At 57.9% G+C, this 21,717-nt stretch overlaps 1 protein-coding gene across 1 annotated transcript in view; it reads left to right on the plus strand.

Annotated features, from left to right (window-relative positions):
* Positions 1-21,717, plus strand: part of LOC105860105 (rho GTPase-activating protein 22) — a 28,991-nt gene that overhangs the window by 727 nt on the left and 6,547 nt on the right. The window contains exons 2-3 of the mRNA XM_012744580.2: positions 17,173-17,380; positions 21,557-21,689. Coding sequence (XP_012600034.2) covers positions 17,173-17,380; positions 21,557-21,689 — 341 coding nt within the window. The remainder of the gene's footprint in view (positions 1-17,172; positions 17,381-21,556; positions 21,690-21,717) is intronic.

Consider the following 21,717-nt stretch of genomic DNA (forward strand, 5'->3'; position numbering starts at 1 on the left):
AAGCAAAGTAATGCTCACTGGGAGGACGGGGGATGGTGTTAGGTGGAGGGGCCCAGCAGGCTTACCGAACTCGCCGGGGCAGCCAGGCCATGCTGTGGAAGAGCATCCCGACAGAGGGACTAGCAAGTGCAAAGGCCCTGTGGTAGGATCCTGCTAGGGGAACAAGAGGCATGTCAGGAGGCCAGTAGGTCTGAGGGAATGAAGACAGGAGAGTGGGAGGCCTGAGGTCAGGAAGGAGGATGCCTGGACCTTAGGGCCATGGCAGGGATTTCAGATTTTGTTCTAAATGCAGTGGGGCATCAGGAGGGCTCTGAGTAGGGGACACGCAGGACCCGACTTAGATTTAGAAAAGGGCCCTCTGGCCACCACACGAGGAGAGGGCCACACAGGGACAGGAGTGGACACAGCAGGCTGGGGCAGTCAGGTGGCAGTCCCGTGGAGCAGGTGTGGTCAGCTGCTGAGTGGTCCGCTGCACGGCATTCTGAGAAACAGGGTTGAGTGTTCTGAGCCCAACCCTGAAGGCGGGTGGGGCTGCCAGGTTTTGCCCACGGTCTGGACGTGGGGTGTGAGAAAGGAAAGATGGCTCCCAGCCACACAGCTGCTACCTACGCAGGCTGGCGTCCCTGTGACATCACCGTAAAAACAGCTTTCATGATGGGATCACCATGCTGGGGGGCCAACACACCAAGTCCGTGGGCAGCGTGGACACCAGGAGCCTGAAGGCTGGCCGGGTTCTGACCACACGGCCATGGACATCCTCTCTTTCCCACGGTGTTTGGCACACAGTCCAGGCAGGGACAGACCCTCACCTTCAGGGGCTCCGAGCCCATCTTCTGGTCTGCAAGCCCCTTTGGCCAAGCGCCTTCCTTCAGTCCTCACCTCACCAGCTTTCCTCTCCCCTCCTGGACTGTGGCTGCCTGACCACCTTTCATTGAACCATAAATCCCTTGTGTAGAAGAGCCAATATGATGTTGAAAGTTAAGTTGTTCTCCTGGACCTCATAAGTGGTGTCACGCTGTCAGCTGTGGCCTCCCTGTCCCTTCATGATTCCAGCACATTTAACCTTCTGCCCCAACTTGATGGCCTGGGCAGACCTGAGCCCACCCAGGGATTTCTGCTGCCTTCCATGGGCTTCCTTTGGTGTGAACAAAACGGAGCCCAGAAGCAGGCTCCTATGGATCTGGGCTGTGATTTATGACAGGTGGCGCCTTCAGGCACCACAGAAAGGAGAACATTGTCGTCATGATGTTGGAGTAGAGAAGGGTTTTGTAAATGAGTTATAAAAAGCACTAAGCTACTAGGAGAAGATCGATAAATGGTATGACAGAAAATGAGCATCTGTTCTTTAAAAAGCAGATTAGGAGAAGGAAAAGACAAGCTGCACGTTGGAAGAGTTTGCAGCGTGCACGGCCATCAGACGACTTGCTCCCCAAACTCCTGCACAGACAGAGAAGCCAACAGACCTTGGGCAAGAGCCTTGAACTTCCCCAAGAAGAAACCCTCAGAACCAGTGAACATAGGTAACAGTGCTCAGCCTCGTTGGCAATCAGGCTAGTTAAACCACAACGCGATACTTCTGCTCACCCACCAGCATGACTAAGTGAAAAGACAGATGGTTTCGAGTGACGATGAAGAAAGAGCGACAGACACGTGCACATATTGCTGGCGGAATTGCGTGGCACTGTCTGCTGAGGTCGATGCCGTGCTCACCTGTGTCCCAGCAACTCCACACAGGACGTGTCCCAAATAGAAGCCTGTGCACAGGTATGCCAGGGGACTTGGACACACGGGCATTCACGGAAGCCTACTGAGATGGCCTGATGCCAACCCGCGTGCCCAGCAACAGCGCAGTGCGTGCATGACTGCAGGTCGGTCCTGCCCTGGGAAACTGTGACAAGAAGGGATCAACTACAGCTCCACCCACAGCACACATGGATCTTAAAAACAGTGTGGGACTAAAGAAGCTAAACAGACAAGCCCCAAAACGTGCTGTGCTATTCTATTTAGATAAAGTTGAAATACAGGGTAGAAGTAAACCATATTTATGGATAGACAGGCAGCAAAAATATAAAGGTAAGCAAAGAAAGGAATGCCCTGAAAGTCAGGATAGTAGGGAGGAGGGAAGAGGTTAAGAGGAGGTTGGGGAGAGAACATTCTGGAATGTTCTCTAGCTTGACTTGGGCAGTAGTTACATAGGTGTCCCTTCTACAGTAAACGTGCTCATCTGCAGGTTGATGCCTTACATATTTTTCTGAATGTGTGTATACTCAGTATATAAAAGCCCATAAAAATAAATAAAACAAAGAAGAGAAACTAGGTATCAAAGGGGCCAGGTAACTTGCTCAAGACGACACAGCCAGTTAGGGAGCAGAGCTGAGAAACTAAGGTGGATGTTCTGACCCCAAAGGCTGTGCTTTGTCCTCACCAAAGTGGCTCGCCCAGGAACCCTCAGCAGAGTCTCGCGTGAGACCCAGACTCGCCCCCCCGGCCGGGGTTGAGCCGCCTTCCCAGCCTGTGTGCCGACCGAGCCTGAGCACTAAAACAGGAACTGCCTCGAAATGCGCTCATCTCCTTTCTCCCGGAAGTACAGAGGAAATGCAGAAACCCCAGAGTCAGCACTCCTGGCGTGTCTGGGCAAGCCCGGCACTCGCAGGTGGGCTCCGTCAGCCCTGAAGCGTTCTTGGCAGAGCAGTTATGAACCTGGGTCCCTGGAAAAGGAGGCTGAGAGATCGGTCCTCATCTTGCTGCTTCATAGCGGGCCAGTGAGCCCTTCAGTGTGTGTGTTCTGGCAGCGGGCAGTGTGCCTGCCCAGCCGGGAGAGCCCGGCCTTCCCCGCGAGAAGACAGGGCCAGGCCGATGGTCAGGGGAGCCTGTTGCTGCTGACGGCCTGCCCAGGTGCTGCCCAAGTGGACTGTGCATCCATTCAGTCACTCGCACAGCCCGTCTGCCATGGATCCTGGGGCTGGGACACAGCAGGGAGCAGGACAGACGAGGCCCCTGCCCTCGTAAGCTAACGTGCCAGTAGAGGCAGGTGACCAGCACACTGAGCAAGCCACTGTACGTAAAATGGTGGTGGGCGCAGCAGAGACAGAGGAGGCAGGGAGGGCCAGCTGGAGTGGCAGGGTTCGGCGACGTTGCGATAAAGGAGATGAAAGGGTGAACGACAACATAGGCAGAGGCAGGAGGCCAGTGCGCCCTAAGTAGAGTGGGCGGAGAGGAGGGAAGAGTGGCCAGAGAGGGAGTGGGGCCTTGTCATCATGGTGGGGCCATTGGCACCTTGTGTTTGGGAACAGAGAAGTGGCAGAGCCTGACCCAGGTCCCACTGGGATCCCTCTGGCTGCCATGTTGAGAACAGGCCAAAGGAGGGCGAGGAGGAAGGGAGGCCAGTTAGGAGAGACTTACCCAGCAGTGCAGGTCAGGGTGCGGGCAGCCTGGCCCCGATGGTGGCAGCAATGAGAAGTCATTGGATTCTGGATTTATTTTGAAGGTTGAGCCAGTGGTATTCTCCAGCTGGGATGGACAAGAGGTGTAGGACAATGAATGAGAGAAGTGAAGGGTAATGCTGGCACATTTTTATCTAAGCAGCTGAAAGGCTGGATTAGTCATTAGCTGATATAGGAAGACCACAGGAAGTGCAGTTGTTTGGAAGGAAGATCTCACTTTGAGATACCTATCAGATGTTCAAGTTTAGATGTCAAGTAGGTAGGTAGGTATTTAAGTCTAGAGGTCAGAGGAGAGGACTGGGCTAGAGAGGGAGTTTGGGGGGCACAGGCACACAGGTGGGGTTTGAAGCCAGGAGGCTGGATGAGATGGGGGGCAGAGTGAGTTGGAGGACAGCAGAGGGGCTGGGAGGGAGCCCTGAGAGAGAGGGGGCCAGGAGCCAAGTGAGGAAGGAACATCAGGGATCCACTGGGTAGATCAGCCAGAGGGGGACTGAAATTGGGCACATTCATTGACTTGAGCAAGGGGGCTTTGGTGGAGTGCTGGGCACAGCCTGAGAGCAGTGGGCAGAGAGAGGATATAGGAGGGTGGGGGAGGGGTGAGCATAGCCAACTCTTCCAAGAAGTTTGCTGTAAAGGGAAAGAGAGAAAAGGGACACCTGGGGGCATGGGCAATATATGTAACCTTAACACTTGTACCCCCATAATATGCTAAAATTAAAAAAAAGAAAGAAAAGGGACACCAGCTGGAGGGCAAAGTCAGGTAAAGGGAGTCTGTTTATTTTTTAAGTTGGAAGACCAAACAGCATTGCAAAAGATTGACAGTGCAGGTAGGAGAGAGAATTATTGCTAGAGCACCAATATCTCTTCAGATATATATGTAAAAATCATCAACAGAATACTAACAGTACATTGAATCCAAAGAGTTATACACTATGACCAAATGAGATTTATCCCAAGATTTGCAAGGGTGATTTAACATCTGAAAATCAATTAATGTAATACACCAATACAGGACAGAAACACCTGATCATCTTAGTAGGCTCAGAAAAAGCATTTGATACAATCCAGCACCACTTAATGATAAAACACTCCAAAAACTAGGAATAGAAGGGAACTTAGCCTAATAAAGGCCATCTACAAAATCCCCACAGATAACATCATACTTAATAGAGGAAGATTGGATGCTTTTCCTCCAAGATCAAGGACAAGACAGGATTCTTGCCATCACTTCTTCTATTCAGCATCGTACTAGAGGTTCTAGCCAAGGCAATTAGGCAAGATAATGAAAAAAATAAAGCAGCAGATTGGAAAAGAACATATCAAAGTATCTTTACTTGCAGATGACTTGATCTTATGTAGAGAAAATCCTAAGAAATCCTAAGAAATCCACTAAAAAAACTATTAGAAGTAATATAAAAAACTATTAGAACTAATACAAAATTCAGTAAGGTTGCAGGATATACATGTATACAAATCAATTGTATATATGTATACTAGCCATGAGCAAACTGAAAATGAAATTAAGAAAATTTCATTTACAGTAACAACCAAAAGACTAAAAAACTTTAGGGATAAATTTAGCAAAAGAAGCGTAGAAGTTATACTCTGAAGATAACAAAGCATTGTTGAAAGAAATTGAAGAAGACCTAAATAAGTGGAAATGTTCATGGGAAGACTTGATGTTGTTAAGAGACCAACACTCCCCCAACTGATCTCTGAACTTCCATGCCCAGATCAGGGAAAATGACAGGAGGACACATGGGGCAGCACCTCCTTGCCAGCTCTTTCTGAGAGGAGAGAGAATGGGGACAATAGTCAGGGGATTCCCACGGCTGCCTTGGCATCTGGTGGGTGCTTGAGCATGTGCCTTCCTTGCCTGGCTCTGGAGAGATCTGCAAGGCCCTCAAAGCCTGGAATTTCTGTGCATAGGAAGGGACTTCGCCAAACCCACTACACTGAAGTGTGAGAGGAGGCCGGTGAGGCTTTGGCAACAGGCTTGGGTCTAGGTGTGTTCTGCCTCTCTCACTTGCTTTCTGTGTGACCCTGGGCACACCTCCTACCGTCAGAGTCCTTGTTTGCAAAATGGGAAAAATAGCATCTTTTTTTTATAGAATTGTCATAGAATTAAGAGAGAAAATGGGCATATAATGCTCAGCACTCTCTCAGCACTAAGTAGTCTTTACTCATTCAAAAAATGCTCATTGAGCACCTGTCATGTGCAGGCAGAGGACACAGCAGAGAGAGTGTTCGGTGGACATTTCAGTGGCACTGAGCACATTCACAGCACTGTGCAGCCATCACCACCATCCATCTCAGGACTTTTCACCTTCCCAAACCAAAACTCTGTCCCCATTAGATGGTGACTCCCCATTCCTTCCTTCCCCCAACCCTGGGCAGCTGCCATCCTACTTTCTGTCTTTATCCATTTGACTGCTCTAAGTTCCTCCTATGAGTAATCGTACAGAATCTGTCCTTCTCAGACTGGCTTATTTCACTTTGCCTGATGTCCTCAAGTTCCATCCATGTTGTAGCATGTGTCAGAATCTCCCTCCATTTTAAGGCCACATAATTTGACATTGTATGGACACACTGCCTTTCGCTTACCCATTCATCTTGTGATGGGCACTGGGTTGCTTCCACGCTTTAGATATTATGAATAATGCTGTGAGTATCAGTGTGCAGCCATCCCTTTGAGTTGCTGCTTTCAATTCTTTTGGGTATATACCTAGAAGTGGGATTGCTGGATCATATGACAATTTTATTTTTAAGTGTTTGAGGAATCTTCATGCCATTTTCCACAGTGGTGGTCCCATTTTATATTCCCATTGGCAATGTACAGCATTCCAGTGTCTACATATCCTCACCAACAGTTTTTGTTTTCTGTTTTTGTTTTTATAACAGCCATTCCAGTGGGTATGAAGTGGTATCCCATTGTTCAGACAGAGTGTTGAAAGAGGTTAGAGAGTGAGCCACAAGGACATCTGGTGGAAGTGTGCCACATGGAGGTCACAGCTCCGGCAAAGGCAAAAGTGGGAGAACATCTGATATGTTCTAGAACCAGAGCAGAGGCAGGGAGGCTGGAGGGTGCGAGGGAGGGGGGACAGGTGGGAACCAGAAAGCAGAGGCCTCCTGTGCCCGTCAGGACCCTGGCTTCCACTCTCAGGTGGAACGGGAGCGGGCATGGAGGGCTTTGAGCAGAGGATACATAGTTTGAGGACAGCTCTGACTGCTGGCCCTGGAGGAGCAAGGGGAAGCCGGAAACATATTTGCAGTCATCCAGACAAGAGGGGGGGTGCTGTCATTGCGGAGGGGGTGACAGTGATCAGATCCCAAATCTGCTTTGCAAGTAGGACCCAGAAGCTCTCCTGGATGTGGGTGTGAGGAGGGAGCGGTGAAGGCTGACTCCAGGGTGTGTGCTGGCGGCTAGAGGACAGAGCTGGCATGGACTGAGAGTGGAGGACTCGGCACGGGGCAGGTCTGGGAGTCTGGCAAGACCATAGCTGTTTGAACTCGTCCGAGTCTGAGGTGTCCTGGAGTCATTAAAGCAGTGGAGATGCTGAGTGGGCAGCTGGATAGGAGTCTGGGGGCTGGGGTTAGAGCTCAATAACTAGTAGTGTGCTAACTGTTCCACCTACGGGACCTTGGGCACCACCAAGCACAGCCCAGAAGCTGTTGGTTTCAGCCTTCCCGGGGGCAGCACAGAGCAGCAGTCCTGGGCAAGGAGCCCAGCTTCGAAATGGTGTCCCTGCCTGGAGTGACCACAACACAAGGGGCACAAGGCGCCAGGCAGTAGGCCTGCAGAGGCCATTGGACCTGCAGTGCCCAAGCCTGCTCGACGGGCTGTGCATCGCTCTCACGGGCCTCTGGGGACTTGACTCTGACCGCTAGGAGCTGACTGTCTTGCTCGTGGGAAGGAAAGGGGAACAGATACAGCTCCCTGAGGCCACAGGGCAGGACACTTGACATGGAAAAAAATCCAGCCTTGGGACAACTTGGCAGGACATAAAGCAACCTTGTTAGGCAGCTGGCAGTGGTGATCATTGGCTGGAGTGACATTTCCAAATAGAAGCCCTGGAGGCACAATCAGATTCAGAGTGAAAGGTCACTGGACCCAGGCCAGGCTGGCAGCGGTGAAGCCTGAGTTCCTAATGGACCACTTCTTCCCAGCACTGCTTGATCCATACCCGCCCAGCCCTGCTGGGAGATTCAAGACAAGAGTCTTATCTCCAGTTCCTACGAATGTCAACCTGCTTGTGGTCTTTCTTGGCAGCCCTTCCAAAAGGAAGAGAAAGGACTGTTGCTGACCCTGGCTGGGCTTCAGGTCACTAAGCCAACAGGAGGGACACCTGAGCCCAATTATGGTGCCCCTACCTATTCTAGTGGGCCCTGAGGGTCCACATGCCCAAGTGAAGGAAGAGATGTTCCCATAGGCCTTGGACCCTGCCTAGGCTCATAGAGGGCAGGTGTGGCCTCTTCTGGGTGTAGGGACTGGTTCACAACACCCTTGGGGCTCCTTCCCTGCAGCCCTCAAGGCTTCTTTCTACAAGAGCCCCAGGAGCCTAAGAGCTTGGACCCCCAAGGAGGGGAAATGACCTCCAGCTACAGCCCTGCTGACGAGCTGCCATGGAGGCTGTTGGCCAGCTGTTTACCAGGAGAACAAGAGCCGGAATTGCTGCCTTATCTTGAGAGAGAGCCTGGCAAGGCGGCTGGGATGATTGACAGAGGGCTGCTTACCACCACTTCCTGCAAAGTTCAGGACACTAACTGTTCAACTGCCTTTAACCATCTTGCTGGTTCGTTAAGTCCTTCCCTTCCGGCAGCTGTGATGAGAACTGGCCGTCAGCTCAGCCAGCCTCGCTTCAGTTTGTGCTAGATGGAGCTTAGATCACAGTGCCAGAAAAGAGTTTGCTCCAGTTAGTGCTGAGATGGAACAAACTCCTGGTGATCCCAGTGTTTCCCGTGCTGGGCTCTGCATGCCTACTGAGCCTGCCAATAGCCCCGTGACATCAGTCCCCTTTCAGATGAGGAGACAACAGCAGGAAGGCTCTAGTGATTTGTCCAGGTCGCAAAGTAAGTGGGAAGCTGATGTGCCAACCTAGGCCTGCTGGTGCCCAGAGCCCAGGTGCCTGCTCTAGAGATGCCAGGAGGCCTCAGGGTGTCCTGTGGTTGGGATCTCTGGCTTCCAGCTTGTTCCAGGCAGCGTTGAAGGACTTCAGCCCACACTACTCTTAGACAAAGGGAGGGAGCTCATACTTGCCATGGACTACTATTGCTCTAGGTTTAATACGCTCTGGAGGGGCAAGCCCAGAGAGGTTCAGCAACTTGCCTAACAACACACAGTGGGGCTGGGAGCAGGGGCAGCCCCTGAGGGCAAGCCCATCTGTGGATGCTATTGTCAGTAGGCCTCAGGGCACCATGCCTTTTGGATCTGAGTTTTCTCAACGGGGTCATAGGGGAGTGTATAATTAAGACTGAAGGCAGAGACAGTCCCTGAGGTCCTGGACGCCAGCCCCAACCCAGGGCCTGTTGGACACAAAGCTCAGGGATGAGGGCCACCCAAACCAAAGAGGTCAGCTGTCACTTTTGCTTGTGTGAGAGGACAGACCCTCAGGTTCTCAGCTCCCCGGCCCTGCCCCAAAGGGGCAGTTTAGTGACTAACACCGCGAACCTGTCCCCAAGGTGGAGTGGGTGCAGCAGGCCAGGGCTTCAGTGGGAGCTTCCTGAACGGGCACAAGGCAGACCTCCATCTGTCTGCGGAGCCTGGGTGGGGAGGGTTAGACTGGCAGGTCTAACTCGGACCACACAGGTGGGGAACCAAGGCCCGGAGGGGAGAAAGCAAGTCAGTGGCAGAGCTCTCCTGCCCCTGAGGGTCCCACCTGCACCCAGCGAAGGCAGGTGCCTCTACTGAGCCCTTAGCCCCTTCTCTTTAGCATGGACAGGGCTGTTCAGCCTGGGCAGGTCCCTGGGCCATGGGGACACCCAAGCTTTGCTGGTAGGTTTAGGGCACCATGAACTGCCCTTTCCACCTTCACATTTACCTGAACTCTGGGAAGGAAAAAAACTGAGTGTCACCCACCCACACTTAGTGTCAGGGCCAAGACTAGGCAGCTTCCCTGGCCTGGGGCACAAAATTTAAGGGGGTAGCAAAGAACTGAGTAATCAAGATAAATATTTTGTGGTAGTATTTTTCAAATGAAAATTGATGCAAAAACTATCTATTATACTAGGTTCCTATTGCTGCTCTAACAAATTGCCGCAAATTTAGCAGCCTGAAACAACACAAAGTTATTATTTTCCAGTTCTAGAGATCAGATGTCGGAATGGAATCTTCTGGGGCTGGAATCAAGGTGTCCACAGGGCTGTTTCTTCTGAGGGCTCTATGGCAGAATCTGGTCCTTGCCTCTCCCGCCGAGAGGCTTTGGGTCTGACATTTCAGTCTCCACGACCGTCCCCCCACCTCGCCACCTTCTTCTAACACCCTCATGATTACACTGGCTCACGCAGCCCTAGCGCCCACAAAGTCCCTTGTACAGTGTGTGGTAGCATAGTCGCGGGGGCCAGGGAAAAGGACAGAGACATCCTGGGGAGAGGGCACTATTTATTCAGCCGATCACATTCATGATAACAAGATACGAACATTGGAAATAAAGACAGGGTGCGTGCAGCGAGACGCTCAAGGTCGGTACAAGTGCAGAGGCCGATCCTGTCTTTATTTCAAATTTTGATATTTTGTTCATCATGGATTTTTTGCCTTAATTTTTATTCTTAACATAATGCGATAAAATATTTATCTTGCTTACTGAGGTTTGGGTATCCCTTACATTTTGCACCTTTGCTGAGCACTGCTCTTGCCCCACCCCAGGCCAGGCTCCCCTTAGAAGGAGCAAGAGGCCAACAGCCCTGCACGCAGGCTTGAAGGTGGGCCCCACCCCTTCCAGCCCCAGGACCCGTAGGTCCCTGCCTTCCAGAATTCTGCCCTGGGCCCCCTGTCCCCCTGCCGTGGTTGCACAGCCCCCAGCGTTGCCTCTGCCCACCTGCCCTCCTGGTGTGTGCTGTGTCCCTCTTCCAGACCTCCCTCCCCCAGGGCAGAACACCTAGAAGGCGTGGGACTGCGGGCTGGCTCCCAGTCCCGCCCTGAGGACAGCGTGGGCTTCACAGAAAGCCAGTTTAGGTCTGAATGAAGACCCACCACTCACCAGAGGTGTGGCCTTGGGCAAACCCCGTAACCGAGTGGGGAGTCAATACTTACTCTCAGGGCTGCTCAAGGAGATACCGTGTGTTGAGTCCAAACCACCTCCTTGGCACTAGGGTGCTGCCTAGGCGGGCGCGCCCCGGGGCCTGGAGCCCCAGCCGACTCGGAAGCCAGCAGCCTAGCTTTTGATGCCGGCTCAGCAGGCCGCTGGCCCGGGGACCCAGATCCAGTTACCTACCCTTCCTGGGCCGATATCGCCCACCTGGAACACCTCGCAGGGGGCCGAGTGGACGCTCCTACTGCCGGTCCTCCGCAAAGAGGAAGGGAGGCCTGCGGTGCCTAATTAGGGAAAGGGTCGGACGTTTGAAACTGAGCTCTTCCACCACCAGCCGACTCCGGGCGTGGCATCCCAGGCAAATCCCGGCCCTCCCTCGCCCCGGGGTCCGGGCCCGGGGCGGCGCGGTCGGGCGGGCGGCGGCGGGCAAGACGCTACCTGCGCGCGTGCCGGGCATTCCAGCCGCCGCCCGCCGCGCCCGGGCGCGCCGTGGGCCTGATGCCGGCCGCGCGGGCCTTCTCCCGCGGCCGCGCCTGCCCGCGGCCGCCCTGCCGCCTGCCCGCCTGCTGCGCGCCCGCCGCCCCAGGTAGGGCGCCCCCGGCCGGGAAGCGGCGTCCCGGGCGGCGAGAGGCGCTCGAACCGCGACCGGCGGCGGGCGAGGAGAGCGCCGCGCATGCGTCTTGCGGGGCTCAGCTGGGGCCGGGGCTTTGGGGTGTCGCGGCGGCCGTTCTAGGAGCCCGGCGTCCGGGGACGCCGCCTCTGCTCTCCTGGACGCTGAGTCTGGGAGGGGGCGGGTTGCAGAGGACCCTCCCCACGCCACTACCGGTCGGTCGGAGCCTCCCGGGGCCCCTGGACGCCGCTGTGCCAGTGCGCGCCGGGCCAGCCACCCCGAGTAGGAGTAGCAGGGAATCACTTCTACCCTGAGGCCGGGCTGGCTCCGGGCAGGTGTCCCCTGCCCCCCCCTCGCCCCCAACCAAGATGGTTGTCCTGTCTTCCTGCGGGCCTGGATGGGGGAAGGCAGGGAAGGGTCTGGGGGGACCACCAGGGTGGAATCCGGAGGCTGGCAGCCCTGGGTCAGCTCTGCTGCTCTCTAGTACCCAGAGCAGAGCCTGGAAGTGACAGAAGGTAGGTCACCCTGCACCTGCAAACGGGCAAAGGGTGGGTGGATGCAGAGGATGGCGCGTGTCTCAGGGACAGGGGACTGAGAGCAGGAAAGGCTGGAGCCAAGAGGGAAACTACCCAAAGTTTATGAATTTCCAGGGAGAAATTTAGAATTTGTGCCTTTCCTGGGACTGCGACCTTGCCCTCTACTGGAAAGAGCCGAAAGCAGGCGGCATGGCCAGGGCGGACCTGTGCTCTGCTCGGGCTCAGCTCCAGGGGGAATCCCGGGGCCTCCCTTTCCTGCTGGGGCCCAGGGGCGGGACTCGGGACGCAGCGCCTGGCCCAGTGGGCCCTCCAGGGTCAGGAGAAAGCCAGGTGTGTTTAGCACCTGCTCCAGTGTGCCCAGCGTGCTGCTGTCTCCTGTGGGCCCTCACAACCCCATGAAGTGGCTGACCCCAGCTCAGAGAGGTGGAGGGTGGTGCCCAGGGTCACCGAGGACAGGGATCTGAGCCAGCTGACTGGGATTCCCAGGAGAGGGGAGCGGGGACGGCTTTGCCAGGGAGCTGCTGGCAGGGGAGGAGGCCTGGCAGCAAGTTCACCCAGAGGCGAGGCAGCCTCTGGCAGTTTCCTCTGGTGGTGAGCCGGTGCTCTGTGAAGAGCGTGGGCTGGGACCTCGAGGAACCACATGCTGGCTGGGTTTCCAGGGAGCTGACAAGCCGATTGGAGCTGGTTCTTGGCAAGGCTCCCGTCTCCGACATGTGCCAGGAGGGCTCCAGCACAGTGGGGCCAGACCCTGCCAGGCTCCGCTGTAGAGACCCTGGCCAGGGGAGTGGGGGGCAGGGCCCCTGGGAGGGAGGCCAGGCCCTGAAGCCTGAGCACAGGCTGCCCCCTGCAGGAGGGAGCCGGGAAGGAAGCCTCTGAGGACTCCCCTGGCGCTCCCCAGAGGGCTCCCCTCCAAGCTTGGGGGAGGGGCAGCGCACACCTGAAGGCTGCACAAGCTTCCACTTGGAGCTGTGCTGGGAGTATGGGGTCAGTCCCGGGGCCTGGCAGTGCCAGGGGGCAGGGCCTCGTGGTCCTCTGGTGGTCTTCGTAGCAGCCTCTAAAGACGGGTGTGATCATCCCGTTTTCTAGATGGAGAGACTGAAGCATAGGAAAGGGGCCCCTCTACTCTTCAGTGGTTTAGCCAGGACATGCCCCCAGACAAGTGCTGGTGCAGACTCACCATGGCTCTTGGCCTTGCACGTCCCCCACCCACACCCAGCCCAACCCCCATGCCAGGCAGAAGCTCGGCACTTGGAGGGCCTCTGGGCACCTGAGGGACATATGGGCCAATGCTCACCATGGTCCCTGGGCCTTTCCAGGGCAGGGTGCTGCCGTGTCCCCAACCACGCTCCCTCAGCCCCGCCCCCCACCCTGCCTACCTCCTGCTCATTTTTAGATCTTGGTTCTAACATTACCTTTTCCCTGAAAACTCGCTTCTTTAAAAGCGCCCAGTGCCCTGTGGTCTCCCTTCCTTGGCTCTCACAGCCCTGTGCAGGCAGAGTGGTTAGGAAGGCTTCCTGGAGGAGGCAGTGGTTGTGTTCGGGTTGGGACCTGTGGTCGGGTGTGGTGTGGCAGCCAGGCTGGCCCAGGCTCTGCACCTACAGCTGGTGGAGGGAGGTGGGGCCGAGCCTTGCTGCCAATTTCGGCTTTATCCTGAGCGTGGGCAGCCGAGGGTTTCTGGCAAGGGAGGCCTGGGGTGATTTCTGTGTTTACAGCCCTTGGAGCAGCTCTAAAGCTCCCTGGGACCCAGGCAGGGCGCTGCAGAGTGCAGGAGTGATGGACAGATGGCTGGACAGATGGCTGGCCGGTGTCCTGGGGACAGGAGGTGGGAGAGCAGGAAGGGCTGGAGCCAAAAGGAGGCTGGGTGGCATTACCAAGCTTTGTGGGTCTCCGGAGAGAACTGGGAATTCTTTTCCTTGGTGTCTCTTCTCCAGCTGTGGCCTTCAGTCCCCTAAGAGCTGAGGGTAGGGAGCTGAGTGCAGTGACTGGGGATGGGAGATGGCCCTGGACGGCATGTTCCCTCCACTCCAGCATGGGCTCGGCACTGGAGAGAGGGAGGCGACCCCGGGCACTCAAGGGACCCAGCAGAAGGGAGCTTCCTGAAACTGTGAGGATGGCAGCCGGGATGCTGGGCGGAGGACCGGGACAGCTGTATATGAGAGATGCCCAAGCTGTTTCCAAGCGCTGGTAGCAAATCTGCACAGACTGGAGAGGAAAGAGGCCCACGCACGGGCCTGGCAGTGCAGATGCAGGTGCAGTCCTGACACCCAGGTAGTGGGTGCAGCTGCAGGGAAGGCGTATGTGTGCGTGTGTGAGTACGGAGGGAGGCAGGAAGCAGGCCCCTCCCCGCTTGGGACCCTCTGCCTGTGGGCATTCCCCGGTGCCCCATGTCCTCTACCTGCTCATTTGAGGTCCTAGCAGGTGCCCCACGTCATGACAGGCATGGCTTCCCAGGTCTACCTTCTGTGGGTCAGGACCCCTTCCCCACTTATCCTGACCCCAGTGTCCTTGGGGGAAGGCTGTGCCCCAGAGGTCAGAGCGGAAGAGGGGAATGAACAGCTGGCCGGCCGTGTGGGTGGAGTGTGCACCAGGTGGGAGGCAGCAGGAGTGGTGGGCACTGCAGAGAGTGGCACTGTGTCTGCTTTCACAGGGCACAGAGGCCACTGAGCTCCACCAGCGTTGCCATCTGGGAACTCAGGCCTGTGCCACCGTATCTGCAGGCTTTTCAGGAGAAGCTGGGAATCCAGATTTTATATGAAATCTCTTGGTCTTAAATAACTAATTTAAAAATGTTTCAAACATCCTATGAGCTAAATAGGCACATCTCTGGACAGACCCACGTGGTGCATTGTTGGGTGTGGGTTGTTGAGCTCTGAGCGAGGTGAGAGGGAGCAGGGGCTCGGTGTCCCCAGAGCAGGTGGAGAGGCCAGGACACAGTGAGTGGTGGCCCTGGGGCCTCCATGGACAAGCTTCTCAGAGCTACCCCAGGTGGCCAGCAGGCCCCATGCTGTGCTCAAGGCTGCTGACTGACCCGTTGGGCCCACCCCGGGGGCAGGGGCGGCGCCTCCTCTCCTTGTCAGGGCCGCAGCCTCTGCGCCTCTGCCTGTGGCCCAGATACCCACGTCCTAGGGACTGCTAGGGAGCAACAGGGGAGCAGGGCTGGGTGGCAGACGCCTCACTTAGGTGTGTGCACACCAGTGTGAGGGCAAGTGGCAGTGTGGCCTAGAACATTCTCCACACCTGGAGCCTGACTGCCTGGTTTGAACCTTGACCTTGCCACATGCGGAGAGAGCTTGGGCGTGTTCTTAAACCCCTCTGCCTCTCACTTTGCTCATCTGAGAAGTCAAGATGAGGATGATGATGAAAGTAATAGTCCTAAGGTAACAAGCTGTGTAGGATTAAATATAGGGCAGTGTGTAGTGTGCTCAGAACAGCGCCTGGCACCGGAGCACCATGTGTTAGCCACATGTTAGCCACTTCAACACACTCTCCTCACACACACACCCCTGACATGTGCATGCCCATGCACACACACACAGCCCACATGCACACACATGCACACACACAAGCCCCTCACATGCATATATGCACATGCATAAGCCCACAAGCACACACATGTATATATGCACGCACACAAGCCCACATGTGCACATATACACATATGCACATGCACATGTGTACACACAAGCCCACATGCAAGCCCTCATGCACACATATGCATATATGCACACACGGGCACATGCAGCACATGTGCACAAACACACGTGCACTCACACTTCTCCCTGAAGCACTGATGGCATCCACCAGGCATGGCCCACATGGGTGAGTTTTCTTGAAGGGAGGAGTCTGCATTCCCCAAGTTCTATGCACTGTGTCTTGGGCAGGGGAGGAGCCTTCGCCGTGTCCAGCCCTGTGCCAGGCACCGCATCCGGCCGGGACTGACAGGTCTTATTTTAAAGCAGCCCCTGCATGGTGGAATCTGCCTTCTTCTTCTCTACCTCTGTCTCTCATCTGCCCTCCTGTCCTGTGTCCAGTGCTTTGCATCCTTTTCTCTCTTCTTCCTTTCCCTCCCTCCCTCCCTCCCTCCCTCCCTCCCTTCCTTCCTTCCTTCCTTCCTTTCCTTCCCTCCCTCCCTGTTACTGAAGTAACTGTTACTGAAAGTGTTACTGAAGTGTAGCATGCTGCACAGTGAATTTTCTAAAGGTGAAGGGGACTGGGTCAGCAGTGTCCTGAGACAGCGTTACTGGTGCCCAAGAAGTCCCCAGGCCCCTTCTGCTCACTGACCCACCAAGGTGGCTATGTCCTGGCCTGACAGCACAGATAGTTTGGCCTGCTGCTTACCTTCACGGAAATGGGGTGGCAGCGTGTGGCCGGGGTCTGGTTTCTTTTGCTTCTGATTATGTTTTTTGTTTTTCAATTTTTGTTATTTGTTATTTGTTAATGTTCATAAAACATACCTAATGAAATTGACTGTCTTCGCCATTTTAAAGTATACAGTTCTGCAACATTAAGGTCATTCAGATTGTCACACAACCATCAGCACCGTCCACCTCCAGAACCCTTTTCACCTTGCGAAACCGCAACCCCGCCCGTGAAATGCTAACGCGGGTCTCCGGCCCAGCCCCCGCCGGCGCCCTGCACTTCCGCCTTGCTGAACTCTGTCGCTGTGGTTCCTCCTGAGTGGGCTCGCACGGTGCCTGTCCGTGTGTGCGTGGTTTGCTCACGTCACGTTCTCCGGGTCCATCCAAGTTGTAGCAGGTGCCGGGGTGCCTGTCCCTTGGAAGGCTGAGCCCAGCCCGTCGCCGTGCCCGCAGCCCCTGCGCCCGCCCGTCCGCGCGGGGGCTGCCCGAGCCGCGGCGCGGTGAGCGTGCGTGTGCCAGTCTCGTCAGGACGCGGCTTTCGCTGCTGTGAACCCAGAAGCGGGCTCCTGGCGCGCGGACGGGAACCCTGTTTTCAGTGTCTGAGGGGCCGCTCTCCGGCTCCCGCGGCAGCGCCGTCCCCGCGTGCAGCAGGTGCGGCAGGTGCGCGCGGGCTGCTCCGCCTTCCCCAGCGCTCGCGGGCGTCGCTTCACCTGCCGCCGCCGGGGCGTCCACGGCGCCCACCTGCAGCGTCTGCAGACGGGTGGACGGCGTGGCGCCCGCGCCCTGAGCACCGCGTCCTGGCTCGGAGCTCAGGCCGGGCCAGGCCACGCGCCACGGCTCCGCCTGCTCTCTGTCGCGTCCTCCCCGCCTGCGATGGGCTTCCCGGGCCCCAACAGCAGCACTGCCTCCCTGGCCCCAGGTGCCTTCTGGCCCACACAGCGGGGGGCGAGGGTGTGACCAGCTCCTCTCTGTGCCCAGGGATCTTTGGGCAGCGCCTGGAGGACACGGTGCGCCACGAGCGGAAGTACGGCCCCCGCCTGGCCCCGCTGCTGGTGGAGCAGTGTGTGGACTTCATCCGGGAGCGCGGGCTCGCCGAGGAGGGGCTCTTCCGCATGCCGGGCCAGGCCAACCTGGTGAGGGACCTGCAGGACTCCTTTGACTGTGGAGAGAAGCCGCTGTTTGACAGGTGAGCTTCGGGGCAGGGGACAGTGATGGAGCCCCTGCAGGGCTCCTGCCCAGAGCTCCAGCTCCAGTGGCGGGCGGGCCCACCCAGGAGGCTGGGCAACGGGACGGTGGGCGGGATGGCTGCCCACGTTGGCACACGGCGCTCGCCGCCCTCCTGGCGGGCAGAGCATAGGCCACAAACTCACTCTGGCAGCCCTAGGTCTCCTCTCAGGGTGGTGCCTGCCACAAACCCAGCGGCTCACAGCCGTTCTGGCAGCTTCTACGCACACGCCCACCACCCTGACCCTGCAGAAACAAGGGCCCTGCCGGCTGCTGTGCTGGAGTGGTTCAGGCACGGCTGTATCCAGCACTCCAGGCTCCTGCGAGGTCTGTGTTTGGGCTGTGCTTCCTTGGGCGACTCTCCCCAGGCTCTGTCGGTGACAGGACGGTGCAGCAGCTCGCCATGCCCTCAGATCTCAGGGACAGGAGGCAGATCTCCTCCACCTGTCCTGGGGCCATTAGCCTCCTAATCCATCATAAGGGACTTACCCCGGCCTCGGGGCCCTGCCTTGGTGGGGTCAGCTGTACTCACGGCCCAGGAGCTGCAAGTGGGGGAGCCGTGGCTTTTCCCCACCCCAGGGCTGTTTGGGGGCTCTCTTCTCCCTGACAGCACCCCATCCATTGGGGGGCCGTTTTCCATAGAAAGTTCTTTCTGCACCAAGCCAACTCTAGCCTCCGTGGAGCTTCTGTCCTTTCTCCTCAGATCTGCCCTCACAGATGAGGCCCACCTGTGCCCCAGGACCGGCCACCAGGGCCTGGCTGCCACTCACAGGCAGCCAGGGCCTCCCAGGGCAGAACCTCCCCGTCCATCCAGCTCCTCCCCAGACCCCCCGCCACAGCTACAAGAGTTGGTCAGGTACTTCCCTTAGATGTGGAGCCTAGATAGGGCACAGGGTCCCTTCAGCTCCAGCCTCCTGAGCTCCATCCCAGGGCTGACTCTCAGGGAGCTTGTGGTCCACTCCGACCCTCTGCCAGCCATATCTCTTCCTTCCTGTGCCTATGTGGCTCCAAGTAACTTAGGGTTGGAAATTGCTTCAAATGATGCCACATGGGCAGGGCCTGAGAACATGGACTTTTAGAAGCTCCCAGGATCAGATGCACTGCCCTGGTGCCTGATGATAGCACGTGAAGGGTGCCTGCAGACGCAGAGCAGACCTCGCCACTGCCCTACTTAAACTCCACCGGAGCTGTGTGCGGTGGCTGCAGGCTGGCTAAGCCTCTCCCACCAGGCCATGTCTCCACTTGACACGCCACTGTGCGCATTCTCCATGTGCTCAGCCTGGCTGCCCTCCCTGCCTTGCCCACCTGCTGGCCCCCCACAGGGTGTTCTGTACCCCAGATTACAGACCTGACCCCTGGGCTCTTAGCAGTGTGGGGCGGGCTGTCCCTGCTTCCTGGACGTGCCTTCTCCTGTCTGCCTTCCTGCCTGGCCACTCCTGCTCTTCAGGGCCTGTGTCTGGAGGCCCATCTCCAAGCTTGTCCCCCCACCCCACCTTCTCAGCAGTGACCCCCACACCCCACAGCCGTCCTGGGCTGCAGTGCCCTCTCCCATTAGAAGCTCCTCTGGGGTATCTGAGGCCTTCCTGTCCTGCTTTCTGCCTCCTCTGTGGCAGCTCCTCTGGCCTTGTGGCTGTGCCCACCTGCAGAGTCCCAGAAGGGAGCTCTCCCAGACTCCAGCCTGCCACCTGCTGGGGTGTCGACTTTCATCCTTGGCCCCCGTTCCCCAGGAAGCCTCCTCACCTCCCTGCATACCTCCGTAAGAACATCCCCTCCAGCCCAAAGTCCTGGGCCCCTCCCCCATAAAACCCCCACCAGGCCTGGAAGCCTCAGTGACCCCAGCTGTCCTGTTCCTGCCCCTCCCACCACTGCCCCAGGCTGGGCTTTGGCAGCTCTCCCGGGCTGTCCACGTTACTGCTGAGCACCAAGGAGGGTCTCCTCTGTGCCAGACCCTCGGCACTCCATGGAGTCCTGGCAGCAACCCTTTTCCTTCAACTTCACTCACCTCCTGTCCATTGGGGCAGGAGTCCTGGGGAGGCGAGGAGTGGGCAGAGTGCCCTGCGAAGCGACATGCTAAGGGAGCCCAAACAGGCAGACACGTCGGGGGAGCCGGGACCGGCCCTGGCAGTCAGGACTTAACACAGGGCGTTGCAGGCTGGGTGGGGCTCCCAGGTAGGAGCTCCGAGAAGGCCCAGGCCCTTCCAGAAGGCCAGGGTGGGCGCTTCCTGGCTCTGAGAGGCCAGTGAGGCGGGAGGCGGGCCTGGGCCAGGCAGAGGAGGGAAATGGGTGACGGGGAGTGTGGGCCAGGCTGCAGAGGGGACAGTGGGTTCTAGGACAGTAAGGTGGTGGGCGCGGCAGGAGGCTGGGGCTGTGCTGTAGGTGGACGCCCGTGTTGGCATGAGCGAGGGGCCCTTGGGACTGAAGAGGCGCCACGGCTGAGGCTGAGTGCCTCACTGGCTGACAGGAGGGTGGCAGAATCGGCCGGGCCAGGCCCTGCATCCACTGACCAGCTGCTGCCCCACCCCTCCCCCACGCAGCATCCACCCAGCTGGACGCCGTGGGGCACAGGCTGTGGAGCGTCATCCTGGGGTGCTGGCGGGTGGGGAGGCCTGGGTTCATGGCGGCTGTGGGGGCAGGGGCGGGCTCGCAGCACAGGCACCTGCAGGAGCTGGGAAGCAGACAGTGGAGATCTAGGGGCGTGGGGGGTGGGGCTGAGCAGTAGGACTCTGCAGGGCCCTGGCTGTGGAGTGGGCTCCAGGCAGGGATGTGGCAGGGAGGTCCGCAGCATGGAGGGACCGCTCTGCCTGCACCCACGTGCCCAGGGCAGGCCACCTGCAGCAGTGGGGAGATGAGGGATGCTGCCGGCTCTGCCCACGCTTCTCTGCTTTGGCACCTGTCCCTCTACAGGGCAAACCTGATGACCTGGCTGCTGTCCCTCCCCCTCCTCTCCTGGTTCCGGCTCATACAGAGGCTGCTGTGGAACACGAGGGGCCCCAGTGGGGAAGGGGCTGTAGGCACCCAGAGGTGCGGGCAGAGAAGGCGACCTGGGAGAAGGCAGTGGAGGTGTGAGCAGGGGCATGCCTGGCTGGGGCCCAGGGGTCAAGAGCCACTGGGCTTGAGGCAGGGAAGGGCCCCAGGTGTGTGGATGTGGGGTGCACATGGGCCTATGAAACCCCAGAGTCCCAAATGTCAGGGCAGAATGGACACACCAGCATGGGACTCGGCCAGGGCCACATCACACATCAGTGGCACAGCGAGGTCTCCTGGCCCCAGGCCCACCTTTCCTGAGTTCCTCCCCTGCGGCAGGTGCAGGTCCAGGATTTTCATCCAGGGCCTTAGACAAACAGATGAGCTACCGGGGCCCAGATATGGCTTGGGATGCATCCAGCATGGGCACTGAACCGCAGAGCCCAGCTTCCCTGCGTCCTGGACACACCCGGGGAGGGAGAATATCTAGGTCCGGGCCCCACCATCCTCAGCTGGGTGGCTCCCAGAGCAGGAGACCAAGGCCTGGAGTGGACTTGGGGTGCTGGAGTGGGGCAGTGAGCACAGGAGCCCAGGGTCTGGGGAACGGGCCTGACCTCTAACCTGCCCCTGATGGCCAGTGCCCAGACACCTGCTCTCCACCAAGGAGCCGGCAGCTCTGCGTGGCGGGTGCCTTTGGCACAGCTCCCCACGTCCAGCCAAGGGCGAGCCCAGGAGAGCAGATGCAGGCTGAGCTGGAACAGCACCTAGTGGGGCCTGCAGGACAGCTGTTCCCACCCCAGGGAGAGGCGGCTCCCACATCTGCTCCCACCAGGCCCTCCCCTGCGAGCTACACAGGTCTTGCGTGCCCCCTGGCCCAGAGCATCCACCCTGGCGGAGAGGTGCTGTCCCTGTCAGACTGACAGAGACGTGGGACTCAGGGGAGCTGGAGCTCCCAGCCACAGGGCCTTGGTCTTCCTCTGCAGCCCTGGCAGCCCGGCTGGTGCTCCGGGAAGCAGCCGGGCCTTCCTTGACCGGAGCCGTCGGCTGCCTATGCAGCCCCCGTGTGCACACACGGGCCTGAGAGCAGAGACTGCCCCTGGGGGGGTGGAGGTGCTGGTCACTCCTGCAGTTCCCTGGTGTCCCCGGCCTCATACTTGTCCCTTCTCACCCTTAGCACCACGGACGTGCACACGGTGGCCTCCCTGCTGAAGCTCTACCTGCGGGAGCTCCCCGAGCCTGTGGTCCCCTTCGCCAGGTATGAGGACTTCCTCAGCTGCGCCCAGCTGCTCACCAAGGATGAGGGGGAGGTCAGTGGCTCCTGGGGACCTATCCTGG

This window comes from Microcebus murinus, chromosome 14 (assembly GCF_040939455.1).
Source record: "Microcebus murinus isolate Inina chromosome 14, M.murinus_Inina_mat1.0, whole genome shotgun sequence".
NCBI lineage: Eukaryota > Metazoa > Chordata > Mammalia > Primates > Cheirogaleidae > Microcebus > Microcebus murinus.